Source organism: Neurospora hispaniola (genome assembly GCF_033458365.1).
Source record: "Neurospora hispaniola strain FGSC 10403 chromosome Unknown B0T23scaffold_16, whole genome shotgun sequence".
Taxonomy (NCBI): domain Eukaryota; kingdom Fungi; phylum Ascomycota; class Sordariomycetes; order Sordariales; family Sordariaceae; genus Neurospora; species Neurospora hispaniola.
In genome coordinates this window covers 29,767-50,594 of record NW_026944421.1, presented here as the reverse complement: position 1 = coordinate 50,594, position 20,828 = coordinate 29,767, and the positions used below count along the sequence as shown (strand labels likewise).

The 20,828-nt window shown below is 46.4% G+C and overlaps 7 protein-coding genes across 7 annotated transcripts; 4 read left to right on the top strand and 3 right to left on the bottom strand.

Moving 5' to 3' along the window:
* Positions 1 to 7,132: 7,132 nt before the first annotated feature.
* On the bottom strand, positions 7,133 to 7,839 carry B0T23DRAFT_391392 (uncharacterized protein). The gene has a single exon (XM_062837939.1). It carries the CDS (start codon positions 7,618 to 7,620, stop codon positions 7,213 to 7,215), a length of 408 nt encoding a protein of 135 aa, XP_062687696.1. The 5' UTR covers positions 7,621 to 7,839; the 3' UTR covers positions 7,133 to 7,212.
* A 603-nt stretch (positions 7,840 to 8,442) lies between these two features.
* B0T23DRAFT_391391 (uncharacterized protein) lies at positions 8,443 to 9,370 on the top strand. The gene has a single exon (XM_062837938.1). It carries the CDS (start codon positions 8,700 to 8,702, stop codon positions 8,880 to 8,882), a length of 183 nt encoding a protein of 60 aa, XP_062687695.1. The 5' UTR covers positions 8,443 to 8,699; the 3' UTR covers positions 8,883 to 9,370.
* Positions 9,371 to 9,836: 466 nt separating this feature from the next.
* On the top strand, positions 9,837 to 10,477 carry B0T23DRAFT_391389 (uncharacterized protein). Its single transcript, XM_062837937.1, has 2 exons — positions 9,837 to 10,105; positions 10,195 to 10,477. Exons 1-2 carry the CDS (start codon positions 9,995 to 9,997, stop codon positions 10,330 to 10,332), a joined length of 249 nt encoding a protein of 82 aa, XP_062687694.1. The 5' UTR covers positions 9,837 to 9,994; the 3' UTR covers positions 10,333 to 10,477.
* Positions 10,478 to 10,835: 358 nt separating this feature from the next.
* On the top strand, positions 10,836 to 12,155 carry B0T23DRAFT_58699 (uncharacterized protein). The gene is made up of 2 exons (XM_062841511.1): positions 10,836 to 10,958; positions 11,077 to 12,155. The coding sequence occupies exons 1-2, from the start codon at positions 10,945 to 10,947 to the stop codon at positions 11,714 to 11,716; spliced, it is 654 nt and encodes a 217-aa protein (XP_062687693.1). The 5' UTR covers positions 10,836 to 10,944; the 3' UTR covers positions 11,717 to 12,155.
* A 1,173-nt stretch (positions 12,156 to 13,328) lies between these two features.
* B0T23DRAFT_437251 (uncharacterized protein) lies at positions 13,329 to 13,877 on the bottom strand (the record flags this gene model as incomplete). The annotated part of the gene is made up of 2 exons (XM_062840617.1): positions 13,329 to 13,726; positions 13,846 to 13,877. The coding sequence occupies 2 exons, from the start codon at positions 13,875 to 13,877 to the stop codon at positions 13,408 to 13,410; spliced, it is 351 nt and encodes a 116-aa protein (XP_062687692.1). The 3' UTR covers positions 13,329 to 13,407.
* Positions 13,878 to 17,380: 3,503 nt separating this feature from the next.
* Positions 17,381 to 18,195, top strand: B0T23DRAFT_348360 (uncharacterized protein). The gene is made up of 2 exons (XM_062836010.1): positions 17,381 to 17,574; positions 17,668 to 18,195. The coding sequence occupies exons 1-2, from the start codon at positions 17,447 to 17,449 to the stop codon at positions 17,954 to 17,956; spliced, it is 417 nt and encodes a 138-aa protein (XP_062687691.1). The 5' UTR covers positions 17,381 to 17,446; the 3' UTR covers positions 17,957 to 18,195.
* An 806-nt stretch (positions 18,196 to 19,001) lies between these two features.
* On the bottom strand, positions 19,002 to 20,601 carry B0T23DRAFT_58681 (uncharacterized protein). The gene has a single exon (XM_062841510.1). The coding sequence runs from the start codon at positions 20,411 to 20,413 to the stop codon at positions 19,193 to 19,195; it is 1,221 nt and encodes a 406-aa protein (XP_062687690.1). The 5' UTR covers positions 20,414 to 20,601; the 3' UTR covers positions 19,002 to 19,192.
* Positions 20,602 to 20,828: the final 227 nt, after the last annotated feature.

Genomic DNA, 20,828 nt, shown 5'->3' with positions numbered 1-20,828 from the left:
TAATTGGTAGTTGCTAATAATAGCTTCCCTGTCTGTGCGGTTGAGTTGGTATGTTGGGTAGTGTTGGACGTAATCCTTGATGGTTTGCGTCTTCTTGACGATGGCGAATTCCCTTAGGTTATATATTATATAATCCCTACCGAAATAATACTTTTTATTGTAGGCTTTATTTAGGATAGTTGGGACTATGTTTTTAGGGATGTACAATCGCCTTGTTTTGTCTATTGGGTTGATGTTGTAAAGTAACCCGTTTATAATTTCAAATAGGTACCTGGGGTAAGAAATAACGCTATCGACCTTGGTGGTATTGGGGTGGCTTCGAAGGTTACTTATAATCGGCCTAAACTTAGTGTCCGACTTGTAGCTTTCCTTAAAGCTCGCTTTGGTGGCTGGGTCCATTTGCGCCTTTACTTTTACGAAAAAGACTTCTTCTTTTATAAATTATATATTGTCTAAAACGGGCGTTTCGTTTAACCGTCCCTTCTTATTACCTTTAGAAGGGAGTCGATTCAATACGTTTGGTACGAAGTTTAGCTTTCCTGTAATATAATATACTTTGAGGTTGTATTATAATAAGTAGATGGAAGTATTAATTAGGCGATGGTTGCCTCTGTCTGTAGATGAGGTATTGAGAATAGTTTGTTCGTAGATGCCCTTTGTCGTTGTGTGGTTTATTAGTACAATAACGGGTTAGTTGTAGGAGTGGACGAGTGTACGTAGCCGCTTGACTGCCTAGACTAGGCACGCGACTTCTATTTCGGATGGGCTATATTTTATTTTAGTATTGCTGAGAGCCTTGTTTAGGAATATAATGGGGAGGATTTGGTTAGTTGGAACCGGGTTGCTAGGGGTTTAAACGTATCCTTCTTTTAGGTAATATATTATTACGCTATATTCCTTTTCCAATAAGCTGTCGATTTGTAGGAACGTTTGCCGGTTAGGGTTTAAGTAATATAGTTTTATATTATTATAAATAGCCTTCTAAACCGCGCTAAACGTTTGTTTCTCGGCGTCCGTAGGGTTGTACGTGGTCTTTGTACAATAGTTGGCTCGTTTAGTTAGGTTATTTGCGATAATGGCGCTAGATTTGCGACTTTCCGTCAGTAAGGCGACCTTTCTTTCCTATAATAGTTTAATCATCTTGGCGTAATATAGAATTAAATGTCGGATGAATCCCGATGCGCTTATGTATTGCTTTAGCGATTTTAAGGTATTGGGAAATTCGAGGTTTTGGAAGGCTGCTATTTTTTCGTCTGTAGTCGATAGTCTTAGAGTGTCTACTTTGAAATTAAGTAGTTCGATGTTTAGGTAGGCGATGAACGATTTCTTCGGAGATAAAACTATATTCTTAGAAGCGAATAAGTTGAATATTTGTTTTAAATAGTGTAGGTAGTCCTCCGCTATATTAGAGAAGATAATAATATTATTAATAAATATATAATAAAAGGTAGCGAAAGTAGCTAGCAATTGATTTATAAACCTTTGGACGTAGGTTGGGGAGTTCCGGTAACTTATAAGGGCAATATTAGGCTGCTCTAATCCTTGTGGGTTAATTAAAGTAAGCCGGTCCCGGTGTTATAGCTATACCCTAAATTGGTAGAAGAAAGCTGTAGCGTTAATAATGGTAATGAATCTTTTACCCCTTAAGGAGGCGATAACTTTTGATTGCAAGGATAATAGATAGTTATCTGGGATAGTAATTTTGTTTAACGTCCGAAGGTTTATTACTATACGGCCTTTCTACTAGCCTTTGACGGTGCGTTAGACTACGAATACTGGGTGGGCAAAAGGTGTGGCTTGGTTGACCTAATTTATTTTTCTTTATTTGTATAAGGATTTAAAGATTTGATTTAGTACTTCCCGGTCCTTTTTACTTAGAGGGTAAGACCGGGCCCGAATTCGCTAGTTTTGCCAGCCCTCTACTAGCGGTATATGTATTATATTATCCTCTTTTATTGAAATAACTCCTCCCTCTTCCTATAAAGAAGGGTGTTCGTCGATAAGGTGCTCGATTTTGTGTACCAACGCTGGGTTTTGAGTATATATATGGATGCTTCTATTGGTGATTTTCTCGGGTAGATTGTTAGAAGTCTTAAATTCTAATATTAAGTATTTCTCGGCGTTTGCCCTTAGTAGTAGTATAGTCGTATAACTAGTACTATTTTTGTATTTGGTGACTTTGTACGTAATATCTTTATTTTTAAATTCGGCTTTGAGTTTTACTATAATTTCTTTGTCCGATATATTGTTAATATAATTGTACTTGCCCGGTGGGTTGATTATGCCTGGGAGTGGGGGTTCGATTCTGTGTTGGACTTCCTCTTCTATTATATTGAATGTTTTAACGATTAGAACTTTAAACTTACGATTGAGTGAGGTTTTTGCGCGTTTTATAGCTGTTAAGTCTATGATTATCCCCTTTGAAAGGGCTAAGTAACTGCTGTCGGCAGTTTTAGTAATACTACTTATGTGAAACTGTTTTGGGATTACTAGTACTCTGTCCGTGGTATTGTTGACGAATATTATAGATGGAGATTTTGAATTTACTACCGCGTTGGCGGCTGCCGTATACTTTGAGTTTATTATGAAGCTCCGACCTTTAGGTAGCGGTTTGTAATAGACAGGAATATATCTAGATTGTCCAGGCATAATAGTAGTCTTTTTAACTGTTGTGACCCTGCGGAGGCATGGCTTTAAGTTGATTTGCGCTATAAAATCGACTTAGAAGTTGTTGAGGTTTTGGAATGTGATAGTCTCGGACTTATAATTAGTGTTGGCGGTGTATGAGTGTAGGAAGTTATTATTAAAAAGAATATTCGGTTCGAGGTTTTCGATTACCTATGCTCCTTTTGTAAATTTTATTAAGGTAGGGTTACTATTTTTATCGAAGCCTTCGAAGTAGATTTTGAATGTAGCCTATTCAGAGATGCGTACTGATTTTCTTCTAATGCTTTTCACTCTAGTGTTGTGCGTTTTAATAGTGTGTTCCAGAGTTTTAAGGAATTTCTTTCTGATTAGGGTTCTGCTGGTGCCGGGATTTATGTATATTTCCATAGGGCCGCTATTCGGGGCTGCCCTAGTATTAACCCTTATGTGGGTGTAGCTGGAGATAGGACTATTATTAATATTAGTAGTAGTCGTTATTATATAGGCTTCGCGAACTTTAATGGGGGCTGTGGTTTTAATAGGGGTTGGCGTGATTTGGGGAATAGGAGTTGGGGCCTCCCCTTTTAACCTTCCTTTTACAGCTAGTTTGTACTTTTTGAGATGTTTGAATAGAGTATTGTGCGATTTATATTGCTCTTTGCAATATCCGTATGTTCTTTGTTCGGGTGTTAGGGGGGATAGGGTCTTAAATTTCTCAGTTTTGGCCGTAGGCGGCGATTTATAGCGGTCCTAGTGTTGGGTTTTACGCTCCTTTATTTTGAAATATTTAGAGTACTTACGACACTTCTTTGTAGATTCTAGTACTAAATGCGCCGTTATGTCCTCTATGGAGTTGTTATTAGAGTTTGAATCTTCGTTAATCTTGCTTTCCCTTGCGTAATGGGCGTGGTTATAGGATCTTCTATTGTAGGCGAGGTTGTAGTTTCGGCTTCGATTGTAATATTAGTCCTAATAATTTACGGTCCTATTGTAATAATTATCGCGGTCGCGGCTATGGTTATGGGTATGATTCTAGTTGCGGTTGCGGGTATGGTCTTGACTTTGATCGCGGTTGCGTTCTTAGTTTTGGTTGTAGTAATAGTTTTAGTTCCGGTTGCGATCTTAGTTTCGGTTGCGGTTGCGATTTTGGTTCCGGTTGCGGTTACGGGAGTCGAAGTTAGATTGGTTATTGGAGTTCCTACGGTTGGAATTAGATTTTTGTTTGGTTGTGGCTGTGAGTACCGTTCGGGATATGGCAATTAATTGTATATAGTTGGTTAGAGATTCCTTTTTGACCGGGGCTTTTAAGTATTGCTTTATTCGGAGGTTTATATTTGACTAAATTTGTATTATTACTCTATACTAGTTGGTATTATCCTTAGTAAGAGTACCTATTGTTTTAGTATAGTATATTTACTTTTGGATATAGTAAGTAAGGGCGTTATAGTTGTTAATAATATTACGGAAGTAGAAATAGCCTCTTGTAAATTTTGCGGTGGCTGTGGCGGAGTTTGGTAAAAAGTGTAAAATTAAGCGATCTAATAATTCGTAGATGCTTTTCCCTTTCCAATCGAGTTTAGTGCCGCTATCTATTTTTATTATCTACTAAATATACGTTGTACCCGCCAAACAGGTATAAAATAAATGTGTGAGTTGTTTGTTCATTTTGTTTATTGGGTACCTTTACTTAGCGTCGGTAATAAAGGATAGTATTTGTTTGTAAAAAGCATAGACGTCGGTGTATATAGTGTACTTACTATCATTGACGACACTTTAGTCCTTGGGGTTATATCCGTTAAGGTCGAAGCTTCCAATGTCTTCCTATTTAATTTTTTCAAAATTTTCATTATCGTTATTGTAGCTGAATCCTCGATATCGGTCGCTATTATTGCTCGGTAGGCTGCCTCCTCCTCCTCTTAGGGAATTTGGGGGTCCGCCTCTATTTGGATATAGGTATAGTCGGCTTCCGATCGGAATATAGGGTAAACGACTGTTGCTGCCTCTATTATTGCTACGCGGGGAGTTTAGTAAGTTCGGCGGTTCTCCTCCGTCGTCTCTGGGGTAAGGTGGGCTATCGTTGCTATAATTAGTATTAGTATTATTTAATATCTATTTAGGCGGAATATTTTTTAAAATGACGATAGGTTTGGAGGGGGAACCTATAAAAGGGGTTTAGGAATTGGTGTTGGGTCTTTGAAATTAATATAACGTCTAGGCTTTGGTGGGGGGTAGCGCTGATGTTCCTTTAAGGTTGAGTTGGACCGTAGGCGGGTTAGTGATTTGAGGGGGTGCGGATTAAATCCGGGTTAAATTAATAGTCGCCCTTATCTTAAATAGGGTAGAGATTATTTTTGGTTTGATGATTTCGTTAATGTTCTGCCTAGTTCTAGTAAATAAGGCGTGATTTCGGAAAGGGTTAGTTAGAAACAATACCTTGTAAGGGGCTTCCTCAAATATGCTTTCTATAGAGGTTTGGAAGGTTTAAATCTTGCCCTTTTTTGCTTTGTCTTCCGCGATTATCTTGGCTAGTTGGGTATATATCGTAGTTTTAAAGGGTGTGTTAAAAATATTATTAGCTTCGTAGGTGCTTATTTTAGCTGACGGTTTAATTAGGGTTGAAGGATTGTAATTCTCCTTTAGCCAAACCCGAATAGGGCTAGGAGGAGTATAAGGATTATTAGATAATCCTTTTAATACTTCTTTACGGATTTCTTTTGTTACTTCGGTCCGGACTCTGTTGACTTGTCTAGTAATGTTGTTTATAATAATCTTAGCCGTCTCCTTTTACTAGTTAGCTAGTTTTTTGATAGTATTGTTTAATATAACTTCTAAATGTTTCTTCTAAGTATCGATTTGCTCGTTTAGAGCCGTTTGAAAGTCACCGCTAATCTCGCGGCGCTATAAATCGTTCAATGCTTCGTTCTCTTTATCCGCTTAATCGATCATTTCCCTAATGTTCTTCGACTATTTAACTAATATATCGCCGATTTTAGATAATTACCCAACTAGTAGGTTCTTAATCCTTTTGCGGTCTTTATCTAAGGAGTCCTAGATATTAACTGATTGTAAGGTGATTTAGTCGAATAGGGTATTAATTTGTCTATCGAGTTTAGTATTGAGATATTTAATCGATTTCTTATTGTTGTTGAATTTAGCCGGCTTCGTTGGGAGGGCCTTGTCCGGATTATTGCGAGGAAGATTTATAGTTCTAGAGTTACGTTCGCGATCGGTCCTTATTTACGTAGCTTAACATAGGTGTCCTAATAGTCCGGCTGAGGTTGAATTGCAATTAAGGGTTATCTCGTATTGAAGATGACTTATTGATAGATATTGAACTTTGCGACGAGGATTTGCGATAGGCGGGGTATGAATGTTTATTAGTAAGGGTTTACCGCGGGGCTTAGTGGTTGTCGTTATATAGGATTTATTATAGTCGGGGTGGTAGAGGTTAGCTTCGCTCTTAATATGTTCGATATTAGTATTAATATTATAAATATATTTGTTTTAGATGTCCGACGTATCCGTTAGACTATTGTGATTATGGAGTCGCCGAGGGTTTAGGGGGCTGGACCCGACCTCGGAAGTAGGGAGGATGTTTCGAGAGTTTAGCTTTGGGTCGTTGGATTCGATGAACGAGCTGGGTATGTTGGCTAAAGTATGTTGAATGAGTATGAGTTTAGGTATGATCTTACGATAATGATTGGTATTAAGAGTATAGAAGGTATGTAAATAGGAATCAAAATGGAATGGATATTACTACGTACCTAAGTTCGGTAGTGGGGGAAACCTTTAGTATTTAGGTCTTACGACGTTAGAATCTAGGTAGTGATATACGGTTACCTAAGTTCGCTGTATAGGGTGGAGGAGTGTAGAATAATTATACGATTACCTAAGTTCGTTGTGTGGTCGAAGTGATTCTCTACGGGTACCTAAGTTCATTATAGAGAGAGGAAGATTGCGTTGATTGAATGAATAGGACGCTTTCTTTTTGAATCGGAAAGGTGGTTATGTGGTTGTAAGAGTACTTAAGTTCGTTTTATGTACTTTTAGATGCTTCTTGTCTTTGTTGGAAGAGAGAAGCGATCTTCTGTTGTTCGATGCGACGTTGTTTAGTGCCTTCTTGAATAAGGCTGGTCGGCGATAATAGTATGGTGTGGTTTAAGTTAAGTAATTAAAGTTGCAGTTACTATTTAATACTGTTGAGAGGGTATTTGAACGTTGTGATAATAATATGTGTTTGATTGAATATGTGTAAAGTGATGCCGCAGGAAGAATCCCGAGCAGGAAGCTTGCGTGCGGTCGGTTGACCTTAGAGAGGCACGCAAGCCTTATCTAATCTACATGACCTATATGGGCGGGTCCCCGTGGGAGCGGTTCGTTCAATTGAACCCGACTGAGCGGCTGGGTCACCCAGTCAGGTGATCTGACATGTGATGACGCCAGCGATACCATTCCGGTATTAAAGGAGAAATAATCTTACTTAATATTGCTGTTGAAGTGATTCTATACGAATACGTTTTGTAGTAATTGTGTTAATTTTTTATTTTGGTAGGTCGGACCAATTTTCTATGTAAATATACGGACCACTAGGTCAGGAAGCTTTGGGTATAGGGTCGGGTCATCTGACACCTCACTCGATGGCGAACTTCTTACTTTGATCGTTACGGCACATAGTACAGGAAGGTTCGTTGGATTAGTCGGATACGGAATATTTGCCTTTCCTTCGCCATAGCTACCGCCCTCTGGAACGGCCGTGATGTTCTCGAGGCTTGCTTCAGGTGGCAGGATGCTGGTGAAGAAAACCTTGTTGCAACTAAGTCGTACTGTTGGAACTGTCGCCGCTGGCCAGGAGGCTGATGGCGGGATATGACAATCATGATCCCACCATCCTGATTTGCTGGGTATGGCAGAACCTTGGATGGTGATAGCGAGCGCAGCAATGATTCTGGTAATAGAAGCTGTCATACACATCATTATGCAAAGATGGAAGTAAAGAGATTAATTAATGGTCTGTGCTTAGGGAGGTCATCAGGAGAATTAGTAAGAAGATAATAAGGGAGAGACAGTTTAAGTAGACCGGGTAGAGGATATGGGAGCTCGTAGCACTTGATAACTCCGCTGGGACTCGGCGAGAGGTAATTGAGAACTCAATATTTCTGCTTATCTATGGGAGCGGGAAGGACAGGAAACGGGTCTTTTAATCATGTGGTAGGGTCAAAAAACTGAACAACCACCTCCCATATTCATATCGTTCGGACGGAGGCATTACGGTGAGTGGGGAGCTGGCGCTAATTGCACTCGGTCAGAAGACCATTGCTGAGTGGTTCTTACACTACTACCTCAGCCCAGTTATGTGTATTCAGTTGGTCGCCGAGTCTGATGAGAGCGTGGCACAAGGGAATCTCTCGCTCTTGTCTTGTTGGATCACGGTTTGGTGATCCACTACGACAAACTGATCACGATGGACCTCCTTCACGTACCTGCCTTAACCTACCTTCTTCATCTGCCTGCATTAGCCCACCACTTCCCTTCATTCTATCCTGGCATATCATAACCATGGTGGTTGGCTTGCAACACACTGCCGCAGTACCAGTCGATTGGCTGAGAGAGCTGCATGCCAGGGCTGCGAAATAGGGTGACGGCGGCGTTGAGAGCGACAAGGCAACCACAGCTCTAGGATCAGAAGCCGGCAGCCTCCAACTCCACTGAAAGTATGCACGTGCCCTATTCACAAGCCCGACTTTGTACTTTGTTTCCCTTGATTTAAGTGCACGCCTGAGGAACTGGGCAGATCAAGCCTATCGTCTGTTACTCGCATCTCTGTCTAGCGAACAGAACATCCATCTATCTTTTGCATGGTGTTGTGGCTTAAGGCATTGCACGCCCTTACGCGTGACAGATAGAGCGCATGGGTTGACATGATGAGAGGCTGAAGACGGGAAGAACAAAGAGCACGTGCTTCGTTGCTTTGCAAACAGTGGACGCGGAGTGCAGTGCAGTGACAATGCCTGCAGTGCCCTGTCGCTGAATGGTGGGAGACGACGCAGGGATTTATGTATGCCGGGTTGATAACGCCCGAGTCTGCGCAGAAAGAGGCTGAGGAGCTGTCAATGGGCAAGGGCGTAGCAGCTTGTACCTGGGTTGTCGACCCCGAGTCTAGTGAACGGCTAATGGAAGTTGAAGAGCTTTGTTTCCCTCACCTTCCTCGTCACTCGTTAAACAGGAAAACTGTCTAGCACGGCCCAAGATATTGAGTCGTAGTATTAACTAAGCTGTGTTACCCTCCTTTTCCAGGAAGAGTAGTATTAAGTTTCTACAGCTCAAGGATCAAGCTTCATTCCAACTCAACCCAACGTCGCCATCGCTAGCTCCCTTTTAACCTCTTCAACCGAGCTCAACGTTGAAGGTGGAGTTGAAGGACCTGGAATGGGACAGGCTGGTAATTGGGGTCTATGGCCAAACCCATACTACTTCGAGATTTGGGATACCATTGGTGGGTGTCTTTCCAGCTGCTAAGCCATACAGTTCCTTCATAAAGGGAACACCAAGTGGCGCCACCCGTCTTCATGATGTCCTTATTTGGACCTCGAGGAGCTGTACTGCATGTAGACGTTACTGTACCAAGTTCAGTCTGTCAACCTAGAGGCCTGACTAGTAGTTGGGTCGGTGATGACCAGCGAATCCCAGGTGTTGTATGTTTTTTTTTTTTTTTTTTTTTTTTTTTCTCAGCATGGACATCTTTTTGCTTTCGCTGTGGTAGCACATTGGTTTCTTGCACCAATGTACATCGGCATATGTTTGAAGCGGGGGGAACAGCATGGGTTGTTGACGGCGGGCTCGAGAAAAGAACCTTGTCCACTAAGACGCTGAACTCTTTCTCCTGACCTTGACCTACCAGTACGCGAGATTATATAAGAACCCGATCGAAAATTTGTCGAACGATAGTGTACGTTTCGGGTTGACGCGTGTTGCTGGAGCCAATTTCAACGAGAGTCTGTGAGCGCAGGACGGACCCAAGTTCAATTTGTTCTGTTCAGTTTCAGTTGTTAGTTCTGATCAGACACACCAACTAAGCCTCACAGCTTCACACCACAGCCCATTTTGTCCCCGTGACGAATGTGGCTTAGCGATGAGTTTCAGGTTGCTACGTCATCACCTTGGCTTCCAGCACACTGAGGGGAAGTTCAAGTGTCGGGTCTCTATATAAGGAACCACAACAAAAACAACATCAACATCTCTCGTTATACCCAAGACACCTGCACGCTAAGAAAGCTTGGAAAAATACAAGACAATACTTCAAAACAAAACAAGAACTTGATCAACTTTGACACTACGCATATCCGACAAAATGCCTCTCGTTGTCCCCGGCGTTACCACCAACGACCCCGCGGTCCAGAAGACGGAGGAGTGGATGAACAAGTTGTGCGGCAAGACACTCGCTGACCACACTTCGGAGACTGTAAGAACATCCCCTGGTTGAGAATGGCAAGACAGAGATGGCGTCCAAGCATGGAAGCTGACCCTCTTCCTTTTCTCTTCGGCCTACAGACCTTCTGCAAGTCCGATCTCCCAAAGCCAACCCGCATCATCGAGCCGGGTTCGATGGTCACGAAAGACTTTAACCCTGACCGTCTCAACGTACATGTCGGCGAGGATGGGAAGGTCAGCCACGTTGTCCACGGTTAAGGGGGAACAAAGAGCGGTGATGGAATGGCTATACCAGGCTTGAGGATATGATGGCATGACCTGGAGTTGTGAAGCGAGCGAGTTAATGAGTTATGGAGATAGCAGCATGGCGCTGTGTTTAACGAATGCGACGAATTCATATAAAGTATCATCCTGCCATGACTTACTGTGAGTACCTTGACGGCTGACGATAGAGGCCGTTGCCCCGGAGACCCTTTGTATCCATGTCCTTATCGCCGTCGACCGTCCCCTCTATCGGCTGCGCTATGACGACACACCCTGGTCGCCGGCTGCTTTGGCGCGGCTGTTGACTGCTGCACAGATCCCAGCAGGGCGGTCTTGGCAGATCGAGGTCGAGGCCCCACCTTCAACTTCTTCCCCTCCCCCGCCATGAATCGCCTTGGCCGTCGCGACCGTCGCCTGTCGCCAGCTCCATTGATTCCAGCGAGGAGCACTTCACTTTGTTTCCATTGTTCACCTCACTTAGCAACACACATATCCCAGCTTGACGGTCCTTACATCGAGACTCGCCAAAACGACGACCAAGAATTCCACACATACAGATAAAAACATATAATTTTACAAGGTCGCAAAGTCGCAAATACCGCCACAATGTTCAAGAAGGAGTATGTCATCCACCGCTCTAAACATAGCTTCACCTGCCCTCGTTTGCCATATTCCCTTACCACCGTCACTCTACTTACACCACCTCTCCAACATCCGCTAACTCTTCTCTCCAAACAGCATTACCCCCTCACCCAAACAGAAGCTCAAATCCTCGATCCAGCGCAACCTGCGCCAGTCGCTGCTGACCACCTACCCGCTCCTGACCCCTCACATCGACGACATCATCCCTAAGAAGGCCTCGCTCGAGCAGATCAAGCTTCCCGACCGCGTGTCGCTGTACGTCATTGACGGAACCACCCCGCTCTTCTTCCAGGCCGACACGCCCTCGCAACAAAACACCATTGTGCCCCACCTCAAGCTCGTCCACCGCTTCCCGCAATGCTTCCCCACCATCAGGATAGACCGCGGCGCCATCCGCTTCGTTTTGAGTGGCGCCACCCTGATGGCCCCCGGCCTGACGAGCAAGGGCGGGCGCCTGCCGCAGCCGCATGAGAGGCCGCCGAGGGAGAAGAGCGCTGCCGAGGCCGAGAACGACGAGATCGAGGTGCCCAATGAGGGCGCTGATGAGGAAGGACACTGGAGTCGCGAGCTGGAGAAGGGCGAGCCTGTTGTCGTCCTGGCTGAGGGCAAGGAGGAGGCTTGCGCCGTTGGAGTGCTGGTTGCGGGGACTAAGGAGATCAAGGAGAAGGGCAAGGGCCCGGTGATCGAGGAGGCGCATTTCCTTGGTGATGGTCTTTGGAGGATGGCGCTGGATTAAATAATACATGGAGGGTGTTTGCGATGGAGAACAGAAAAAATGTTGAATGTGGGGAGGAAGGGGGTTTCCCACCACCTACAAAGCGTTTTTGGAGCCGGGCATAAGAAGCAGCATGGTTTTCTTGAGTTAATACAGTTGACATTTGATTAGGTGAAGGGTTTGTCTTTTCTCCCGGGTCTATGTATTTTATGCTCTGTTTCCCGTCTGGTCTGTTTTGCTGTTAGTGCGTAAGTGGATTTCAAGGCCATGGTGGCCGTGTTTGCTACACTTCGGGGAGCTGATCAATCATCAATAGTCGATACCATTACTGAGGTCAGGAAAGAGCAAGCGCTTTGTCTTGACTTGACTAATGCACCTCGGCTGTATACCAGTTTTTCTTTGTCTTGTGTTTCTTAGCAGTCCCCCGATGTTCCCACCTTATCCTCCCGAGTCTTGTAATCCTTGACTTGTCTCACTCTTATTGAAGTTATCGTCACAGCATTGCATAAAGGATGTCAGTTTGGGTCTCACGATTGCAAGCGCACTGCATGATCACTTTTTAGTCTTTATCTCCCCGGAACGACAGCCCCCAGCGATGAGAGCACTTCAAACTCCAACAACGGTCCTGGTTCTGGAAAAATGTCCCGTCAGCGAATCGATTGACACTATATCGCCATCAGCCCAGGAGCGTAATCTAGCCTTTTCAATCTCTGCTTATCAAGATTCCGAAGCCATAGTGCCCAAGTCAGGAACTCGTCCGAACCTGGTAATGGACTCATGACTGTTGCAGCGCGGGAGAGGCTATGCGTCACCACCTATTCACCTCCCCTTCCGACTCGGCATCATCGGCAATTGACTTCACCGGAGGTAAATTACCTGAATCTGTGGTCAACCAGATATGCGGATGCAAAGGACGAATCGAGTCACTTGCCCTTACTACCTGGTAAATGGGAGGCGACAAGTATACTGGACATATAGGAGTACTTGGATTAGCGATCTATCCAACCATGACTTCAAAAATGAGCCGCAACACCAGGAACAGTGCGCACACCATACAATACAAGGTTTTCAGTTGCTCCCGCATCGTATCATTACCATTTTTCTCATAAGGTTTTTCTTCTTCTTCTTCTTCTTCTTCTTCTTCTTCTTCTTCTTCTTCTTCTTCTTTTTTTTTTTTTTTTTTTTTTTTTTTTTTTTTTTTTTTTTTTTTTTTTTTTTTTTTTCTTCCAAACAGCGGATGAGATATCTCTTAGGGCCTTTCGAACAAACATTCTGGAACCTATGTTGAAGAACTTCGACTAGGTGTGGGCCGGATGGATGGATAGGTGTACATACATGTTCACAGGGGGGAAGGGGGGATTCTCTTTTGAAAAACTACAGTCATATTCACGTTTGAGAAACTACAGTCATATTCACGTTTCACAATAGGTTCAGTTTTGGGGACTTTGCGTTTTGTTTTTGGGTGGATCTTGTTTATTGATCTTAACGTATGGGTGTTGTGGTGGTGACTTCATTGCAGAAAAGTGCCGGAGAGTTGCGTGAACGACAATCGAAGACCATCACCACCTCTCTTCCTATTTCCTCCCTTCCACGCTGTGTCTTGGCTTGCTTGCTTGCTTGATTGAACTTCAGAGTCCATCTCTGCCAGAAGCCTTCTCTGCCCCTCCTCCTCTTCTGCGTCATCCCATATGCCCCTTCCTGCTCGCAACATTTCAACTTTCGTCCTCCTTCTTCGCATCTTTACTTTCATGCTTTAGATGCTTCTCCTGGCGAACCTTCTCCTTCTCGGCCCGCTTCGCCTCGTCCTCCTCGCGTTTCTTCCGTTCGGCTTCTTCCTTTCGGAGTCTCTCCTGCTCCTCTCTCTCCTTCTGACGTTCAATCCGTTCTGCCTTCTCTGCGCGCTTCTCACTTCCGTCACACTTCACGCAGACCGAAAAATCTCCATGATGGCCGCTTTTGCCGTGAATCTCGCATGGGCGCCAGTGCTGCTTCTTGAGGCAGCGTACATTGCCCACGCGCGTACACACCGGGCTGTGCATTTTCAGCGGTGTTTGGTTAGCAGTCTGGATTCAACAGTCAAGAAGTACGAAGCGTTGTGGACTTCGCAGCAGGCGGGGCAACTGCGCGAACTCGCTCGGGGTCGGACTTACCAGTGATGCTGCCTTTGTTTCTTAGAAGGCATGGTTGCCTTTACTGACGACTTCTTTCCTGTCGTGCGCGTGGTCTAGTCACTGGTAGGTAGTCGATTGGCACTTTTGCCGAGGTCTGATGATCGGTCGCGTCGAGAATTTGACGGTTTGAGGTGATCGGGTTGTGAACACGACGACTTGCTAACGAACGACGTTGGCTCAGAATGTGATGTCGACCCTTCGATGTTGATAGCAAAGGGAATGGATGACGCTTGCTAGTTGCTGGTCGGTGGTCGGTGGCCAGGAGTCGATGGGTGTTCCTGATTTGTCTGAGTGGGAGGGGGGGTTGTCGATGGTTAATGCCTTTTCGTCTGGCAGTAAAGTTTTTGGTCGAATCCCAAGTTTGGATGATGGATGAAACAAGAGATGGTTTTTCGGGTGCGATGGGAATTGCCTTTTAAGCTTGGAAAACCAGCAGTCCCTGGGGTAGAAAGGTTGTTCAGCAAGGTTTGTAGGTTTGAAGTGACAGATGAGTGACAGGACAGATGAGTTCCGTTTAGGAACGTTGTTCAAGATTTGAGGACAGATGAGCTCCGTTTAGGAATGTTGTTCAAGATTTTAGGACTGTGGGACACAGGGGAACATTAGATTTATCTAGTGAACAGAACGCAAAATAAAAAATAGAAAAAAAAGGAAGGCGCGAGTGTTGTATAGTCGTGGAAGGAAATGTGCCGGGTAACTGGGTCAGGTATATTGCACCAGTCACTTCTGCATGTAGGTATATATGCAGTTCTCTAGATATTCTAGGTCCGATGCAACGTTTTTGGCAGTCATTGTACTGGATAAATCGTGCCTACCGCTGTTCAAATCTAATCCATGTTCCTCCAGCTTGCTGGCTTTCTTGCTTGTCATTCCTTTTCTTCTTTTTCCAACTTTATTTTCCTTCAAGGAATACCTTGAGGTTCAGGAGCTCCTACCTCTATATACCTAATAACTTCATGTCTGCCCCTGCATATAACCACGCATTTTTAGCTACCTACCATATAGACTCGCGAAACTGGCCAAACACTATCCCTCCTTGGGCGCCGGACAAAGGGCAGATTTGTGCAGGGAGCTAACAGAAAAAAGGCCAGCCGCTGTATACTCAAATGTGCCCAAGTCAAGAAAATAGGAAATATCCTCGTGTTTTCATTCACTGGATATGGATAGTCACGTTGGCTGGCATATGCGTGATCACAGAGCATAATTCTGGCAGATTTCTGCCAGATGTCCGGCGCTCACAGGGGATAGTCGAGTTTACACGGTACTAGTCTACAAAGCATTTATTTCTTTGTGCGGTGGTCTTCGTCCGATGCATAACTTTGATGCATGTTATTACCCGAGCATCTTTCGTTGCTAGCCACAAGACTCACGTGGTACACTCGAGTCCTCTTATTTTCGACATCCTTCCCACCCATGCTTGTTTCCAATTTCCAGTCGTTAGGAGATCGCCAATTGACCGGCAGTTGTTCTTTTCTTCACGCAACAAGTCTTACACAATGCAGTAACAAAGAAGATCCTCCCTGCCTTCCCTATCAGTCAATGCAATCCTCGGATTATTATTTTTCTTGCCCTAATCAGAATGGAATGGAAGACTTAGCTAACATAATTGTACGCTAAATTCGAAGAATTCATGATTCTCGTCTCGTCGCAGCCGATAACGTTCGAAGTTAATGGGGCCTAAAGGTAGTTCCAGCGTCGACTGCAGCGTCGGAATTGCCGCGGGTAGGGCTGGAAGCCTCGGCGGCAGACATGGTGGGTGTTGCAAGCTGTGAGTAGATTGGTAAAAATATCGGCGGCAACAAGAACGGAGAAAGGAGGAGAGAGGAGGAAAGAGGGAGGGAGGAGGGAGGAGACCGCCTTCTTATACTTGGAAGGAGAGACCTACCCAGAGCTCCCAACCTCACGGAGAAAGGATACGGAAGGGCAATCCCAAAATAAAAATGCGTCGAGTTAGCGGTGACCTTCGTTAGTGGTGCGAGTAAATGGGTTCTTCTTCGTAAGAGACAGTATGCCGGTGAGGGCAGGTGTGCAGGACGGACCGGATGAGTAGGACCGCGCTAGTATTTGAGGTGCGGCGATAACGAAGCTGGAGGTTTTCTATCCGGGAAATAGGGTTTTTCCTCCCGGCCTTGACTGAAGAAGGACTACGTGCCCATAGGGGGGCGACTAGCTAGATACACAGTCAGCGTGAACTATATCATTGTTATTATAAATGGAGCCCTAAAATACTCGGTTGCATGGACAAGGAACTTGCCAAAACCGGATATATAACTCGAGTACCTCAGGTCTCACCAAATAGACCAACTGAAATGATGTGTCAGAACTCCACGAAAGCTTCAACAAGGGCACATTCATACCCGCCAAGTACCATAGCGGCAAATATTGTCTTAACGGCTGAGAGACAGACATTCTCGCAGGATTCTGGGACACTAGGAGCTCCGTCACCATTCACCACCGGACATTTTTTTTCGTGTGTGGTGAGGGCACGATGCATTCTGAAGAATTAGGAAAAGTCTAGAACAACGTTTTCTGTTTGTGTTCGTATGCACAACTTGGGGGCAACCCCACAATCTAGGTGAGAAGGCAGAATCCGAGCTTCAGCCTCTTCGGACATCTCAATCCCAGAGTGTCGTAGCGTGGTCTGGGGTAGTCTAATGTCTACTGAGTACCAAACTTTGAAGAGACCGGGGTAGACTTGCGACGACGACGATTTCTTGACTCCCCTTTTAATCCATTGAGTGTTCTCGTGGGAACGCTGTGCAACCAATCCAGAGAATATCGAACGAAAAATCATTTAGTGGGGACGAGACAGCATCGATGCAACAACTAACTTTTCTGGAGAAGACATCAGAATATCACTTATCCAACGGAACTCTCTTGGCGAATTTCATGCACGCCTCTCACTGCCATCTTTCCAGACCCTCAAAAAGACAAAGCTTAATGAGAAAGGAAGGTAGGTATACACCATTTAACTCTGTGGTTTGAATTACTCATATATTACTAACCTTGGTAAGATATCGCGAGCGTCGTCTTTGAGAGGCGTAGTCGGAATGGGAAATTCTTAGAAAGACGATACCTCACAGGGCTGTTCGCCGCATACGGACTCATTATGCTAGAATAAGCATCATGATCCCAGGAGGCGTCGAATCATTGTACTCAACCAGACACTCGAGAATTTGGTAACCTGGAATTAATGTCCAATACTTTTCGTGATATGATGAACTACTTCATCACACAAGAGCGATTCACATGAGAAGATATATCATTTAATTACGTACGTATTGGACATTTTGAGCGTCTTTAACATGGTATTGGAGAGGTTTAAGTCGAGAACCACAACTGTGACGGCATCTAGAACATTAATAGCGTAATCAAATCCAGTGCTGTCGAGAACAAGAACTCCAGGTAAAGTAGGATACGAGGAAGGAATTTGCAGAAGAAAAAGTATAAGTAGCCGGCCTTTCCATGCTTGACAAGGACAGACTATCCAATTATTTAGCACCTCCCTGCTATCAAATTATCGAGGAAACCAAGAGAACAACCAGATCAAAAACACCACGAATATAACCCCAGTATCACAATGAAATTCACCACTACTCTCGCTGGCCTCGCCGCTCTCATCGCCAGCGCGGCTCCATCCTTAGCCCAGCATGCCACTTCGGCCACAGTCACCGGCTTCTCTGCCACTCGCAACGCAACCCATATCAAGTATGTTTTCCCTCCCCCATTCCTCTCCCCCTTTCCCACATACCCTTCCTCCCATCCAACAAACACCCCACTAACACCTCAACACCAACCAAGCTACCGCGCCACCATCAACGTCAACCCGGAAAACGCCCTCGCAACCTTCACGCACTCCACGCCCGGCACCACCTTGCCCACCAACAGCGGCGCGTGGACGTCCACCGACCCCAAGCTCGTGCTCCGCTTCAACGTCGTCAGCGCCGTCAACCAGGTGCGCGTGCTGCTGAGCGATACGCATGTCGTGGGCAACACGGTCAATTTGAATTACTTTGGTCCGTTTTCGGACTGGCAGGGTGCGAGCGGGGCTAGTGTATATACGGGGCCGGCTTCCTTTACGCTTGCTTAGTTGAGGACGGGATCTTGTATCAAAATGAATGTGCGGACCATGAACTGTTGTTATGGGTGGTATCATCGTCCTCTCCATTCTTTCTTCCAGACTCGGGGGCGGCGGGAGCGCAAGCAGTGTATGCATTCATCACCCACAGCAACCCCATAGACACTCGTCGATATCTCGCCAAACAAAGGTCCAATCCTTGTTATAAATAATGTATTTCGAAATGCAATATATAGCGCTTCACGTCGAATATCTGTATGTTTTGTCAGGGTATTCTTCTTCGTTACCAAATGGGCTACAGGTGCACTGTTGATCCCGCATATTTTTGGTCCCCCGTATATGCACTGCATCCCAATGCTCGGAACACCAACGAATGATTGAAGTACAGCTGGTGTTTCATTTTCAGGAACTTGTCTTCCCAGCTTCCAATTAACTTACACAGTCGGGTTGGCTGCCACGGGTTGTGTAGCTCCGGCGCATCATAAGCCATGTATTATAACAGTGTTTATGCTACCGTTTCTATGCCTGAGGCAACGACGACGGGACCGGCGGCGTGGCTATGTAGACCCCAAGTACAAAAGCATGCACTTTGAGAGCGGTAAAGAAGATAGATGCAACGCACTCTGCAGTCCATGCATGCATCGATGGAGGTTCTTCACCGGCATTTCCGTTGGTGGAAATGATGCGAGAATCGAATCATCCACGACTACCAGATACAGTACCCAAACTACCGTTACTTGCGCCGATCAGATACGCCGGATCACCAGAACACGTTCACGCTCCAATGTGCCCATGACGAAGCAAATGGCTCGAGAACTGCAACACCAAGCTTTTCAGGATCATGAAGGGTTAAGCATGCTAAAGTGACGAATGATATTTTCCACGAGACAGCAGCCCATGCTTCCGCTCAGTGGCGGCGCTTCCTTGAGATGGAAAATCGAAAGTCCGCCGGACCTGTAAGAACGCCACAACCCCCTTCTCCCGTCCATTCGTTCTTTATCCATTGATACCTACACCAGACAATGCAACACATTCACTACCTGTACCCAGTCGCCGCCAACAGCGAGACTTTGCAAAAAAAGCACCTTTGTCTTCCAATCAACCACCCCCTCTTCGTCCATTCGAACACGAGGTTCCAACAGTAGACCAATCACAGCAGCCTGACTGCCCCAGCAGTAGATGACCAAAACATTTGCTTTCATCCAACAACCCCAACACTGAAACTCTCACAACCTCCAAATGGACTGATCACCTCAAGGCAGGGTGTCCCTCATTATGATCCGAGAACGGGTTGGGCGCTCCGCCCGTCGGGCTTCCGCTACCCGACCCACCCCTAACTCCCGCCGCACCACCATATCCCGTATCGGCCATATGCGGCGGCGGGGCCGGGACATCATCATACTCGTTGTTCAGGGGGACACCCTGATATCCACCACCACCCATGTAACCCCCGTTGCCGCCCATCAGCGGCTGCTCCAACATGTGCTCCTGTTCCTGCTGATGCTGGTCGAGGGCGGGGGCGGTAGAGGTGCGCTTCTTAGCGGCCATGGCGCTAGACTTGGCCTCCTTCGCAATCTTGGCCGCCTCGGCCGCGCGCTCGAGCTTCTTCATGGTGCGGCGCTCGCGGCAGCAGAAGAAGCACAGGCCGCAGACAGCCAAACCGATGGTGGCGGCAAAGTAGATGGCCATGACGATGCCGGCCGTTTCGAGACCGGACTGCTTGTACATGCAGCTGATGCCCTGGCCGCTCGCGTTTTGGCAGATCAGGCCCTCGACGCACACGTCGACGGGCACCGAGGTCTCAAAGCAAGGCAGCAACTTGCCCGAGGCGGTGCCGGTGGATTGGGTCGGGCACGACTGGATCGACTTGTCGGACTTGGTCAGGCAGATCAAGGGCGACGAGGGCCGCTCGGTGCCGGCGACGGCACGGGTTTCGGTCGTCTCATCGGCGCGGGGCAGGATGGCTGGGGCGGTGATCTTGGTCTTCATGAGGGCGACATCGGGCTCGACGACGGGCGCATCAGTGACGGCGGCGCGGGCGACGGCGATGGACGCTGGCTTGGCGGGAACAACGGGAATGCGCAGGCGGTGGTTGTAGAAGGCACCCTTCTCGGAGCGAGAGCCCAGCTGATGATGGGGGTGGGCGGCGGGCCCTCCGGAGCAGCGCTTGGCGGCGTCGGCGATCTGCGCGGGGGTTTCCTCCTCGTTGCAGCCAGAATCGATGTAGCATTTCGTCAGGGTCTTGAGATAATCGGGGTCGCCAGACGACATGGTGGTGGGGAAGGTGGAGAAGTAGTGGTTGAGAGCGCCCTCATCACCGCAGGCGGCCATGACAGCCAGCTCGTGGCTGCGCAAGTGCAGGCATTCTAGACCGGGAACTTGCTGGGCCGAGGCAAAAACCGGGGAGAAGAGAAGGAGGGAGAGGGAAGCCAAGGCGGCGAGGGACGAGTGTTTTGTTGTTGCCGCCATTTTCCTTCTTGTTCCCGTCACAGGCTGGTACTCGACTTGGCAGGCGGACGGGCGGTCGTCGGTCGGGTCGGATCGAGCCGTAGGTAGCTTGATTGCTTCCAAGTGCTCTCGAATGGCAGTGGCGGTAAGCTGAAGGCGGGATCTTCAGGTCGGCTTTCCTGTTCCTGAATGAATCTGGTGATTGTTTGGTTGTGCGCCCGAAACACACGAGGTTTGGTGATCCCAGTAGGCTGGCTGTGCGGGTTGACGAGTTTTTGGAGATCGGAAGGGCTGACTGGTGGTTCGTCGTCCCAGGTTTTGCAGGTGTTTGGGGGGTGATGCCCGTTGGCCCAGGGATCGATCGGCACGTTGCAGGCAGGACGGGAATGTCGTAGGGATCAGTGGAGATAGATGCTGAAGACTGTCAACAACGACA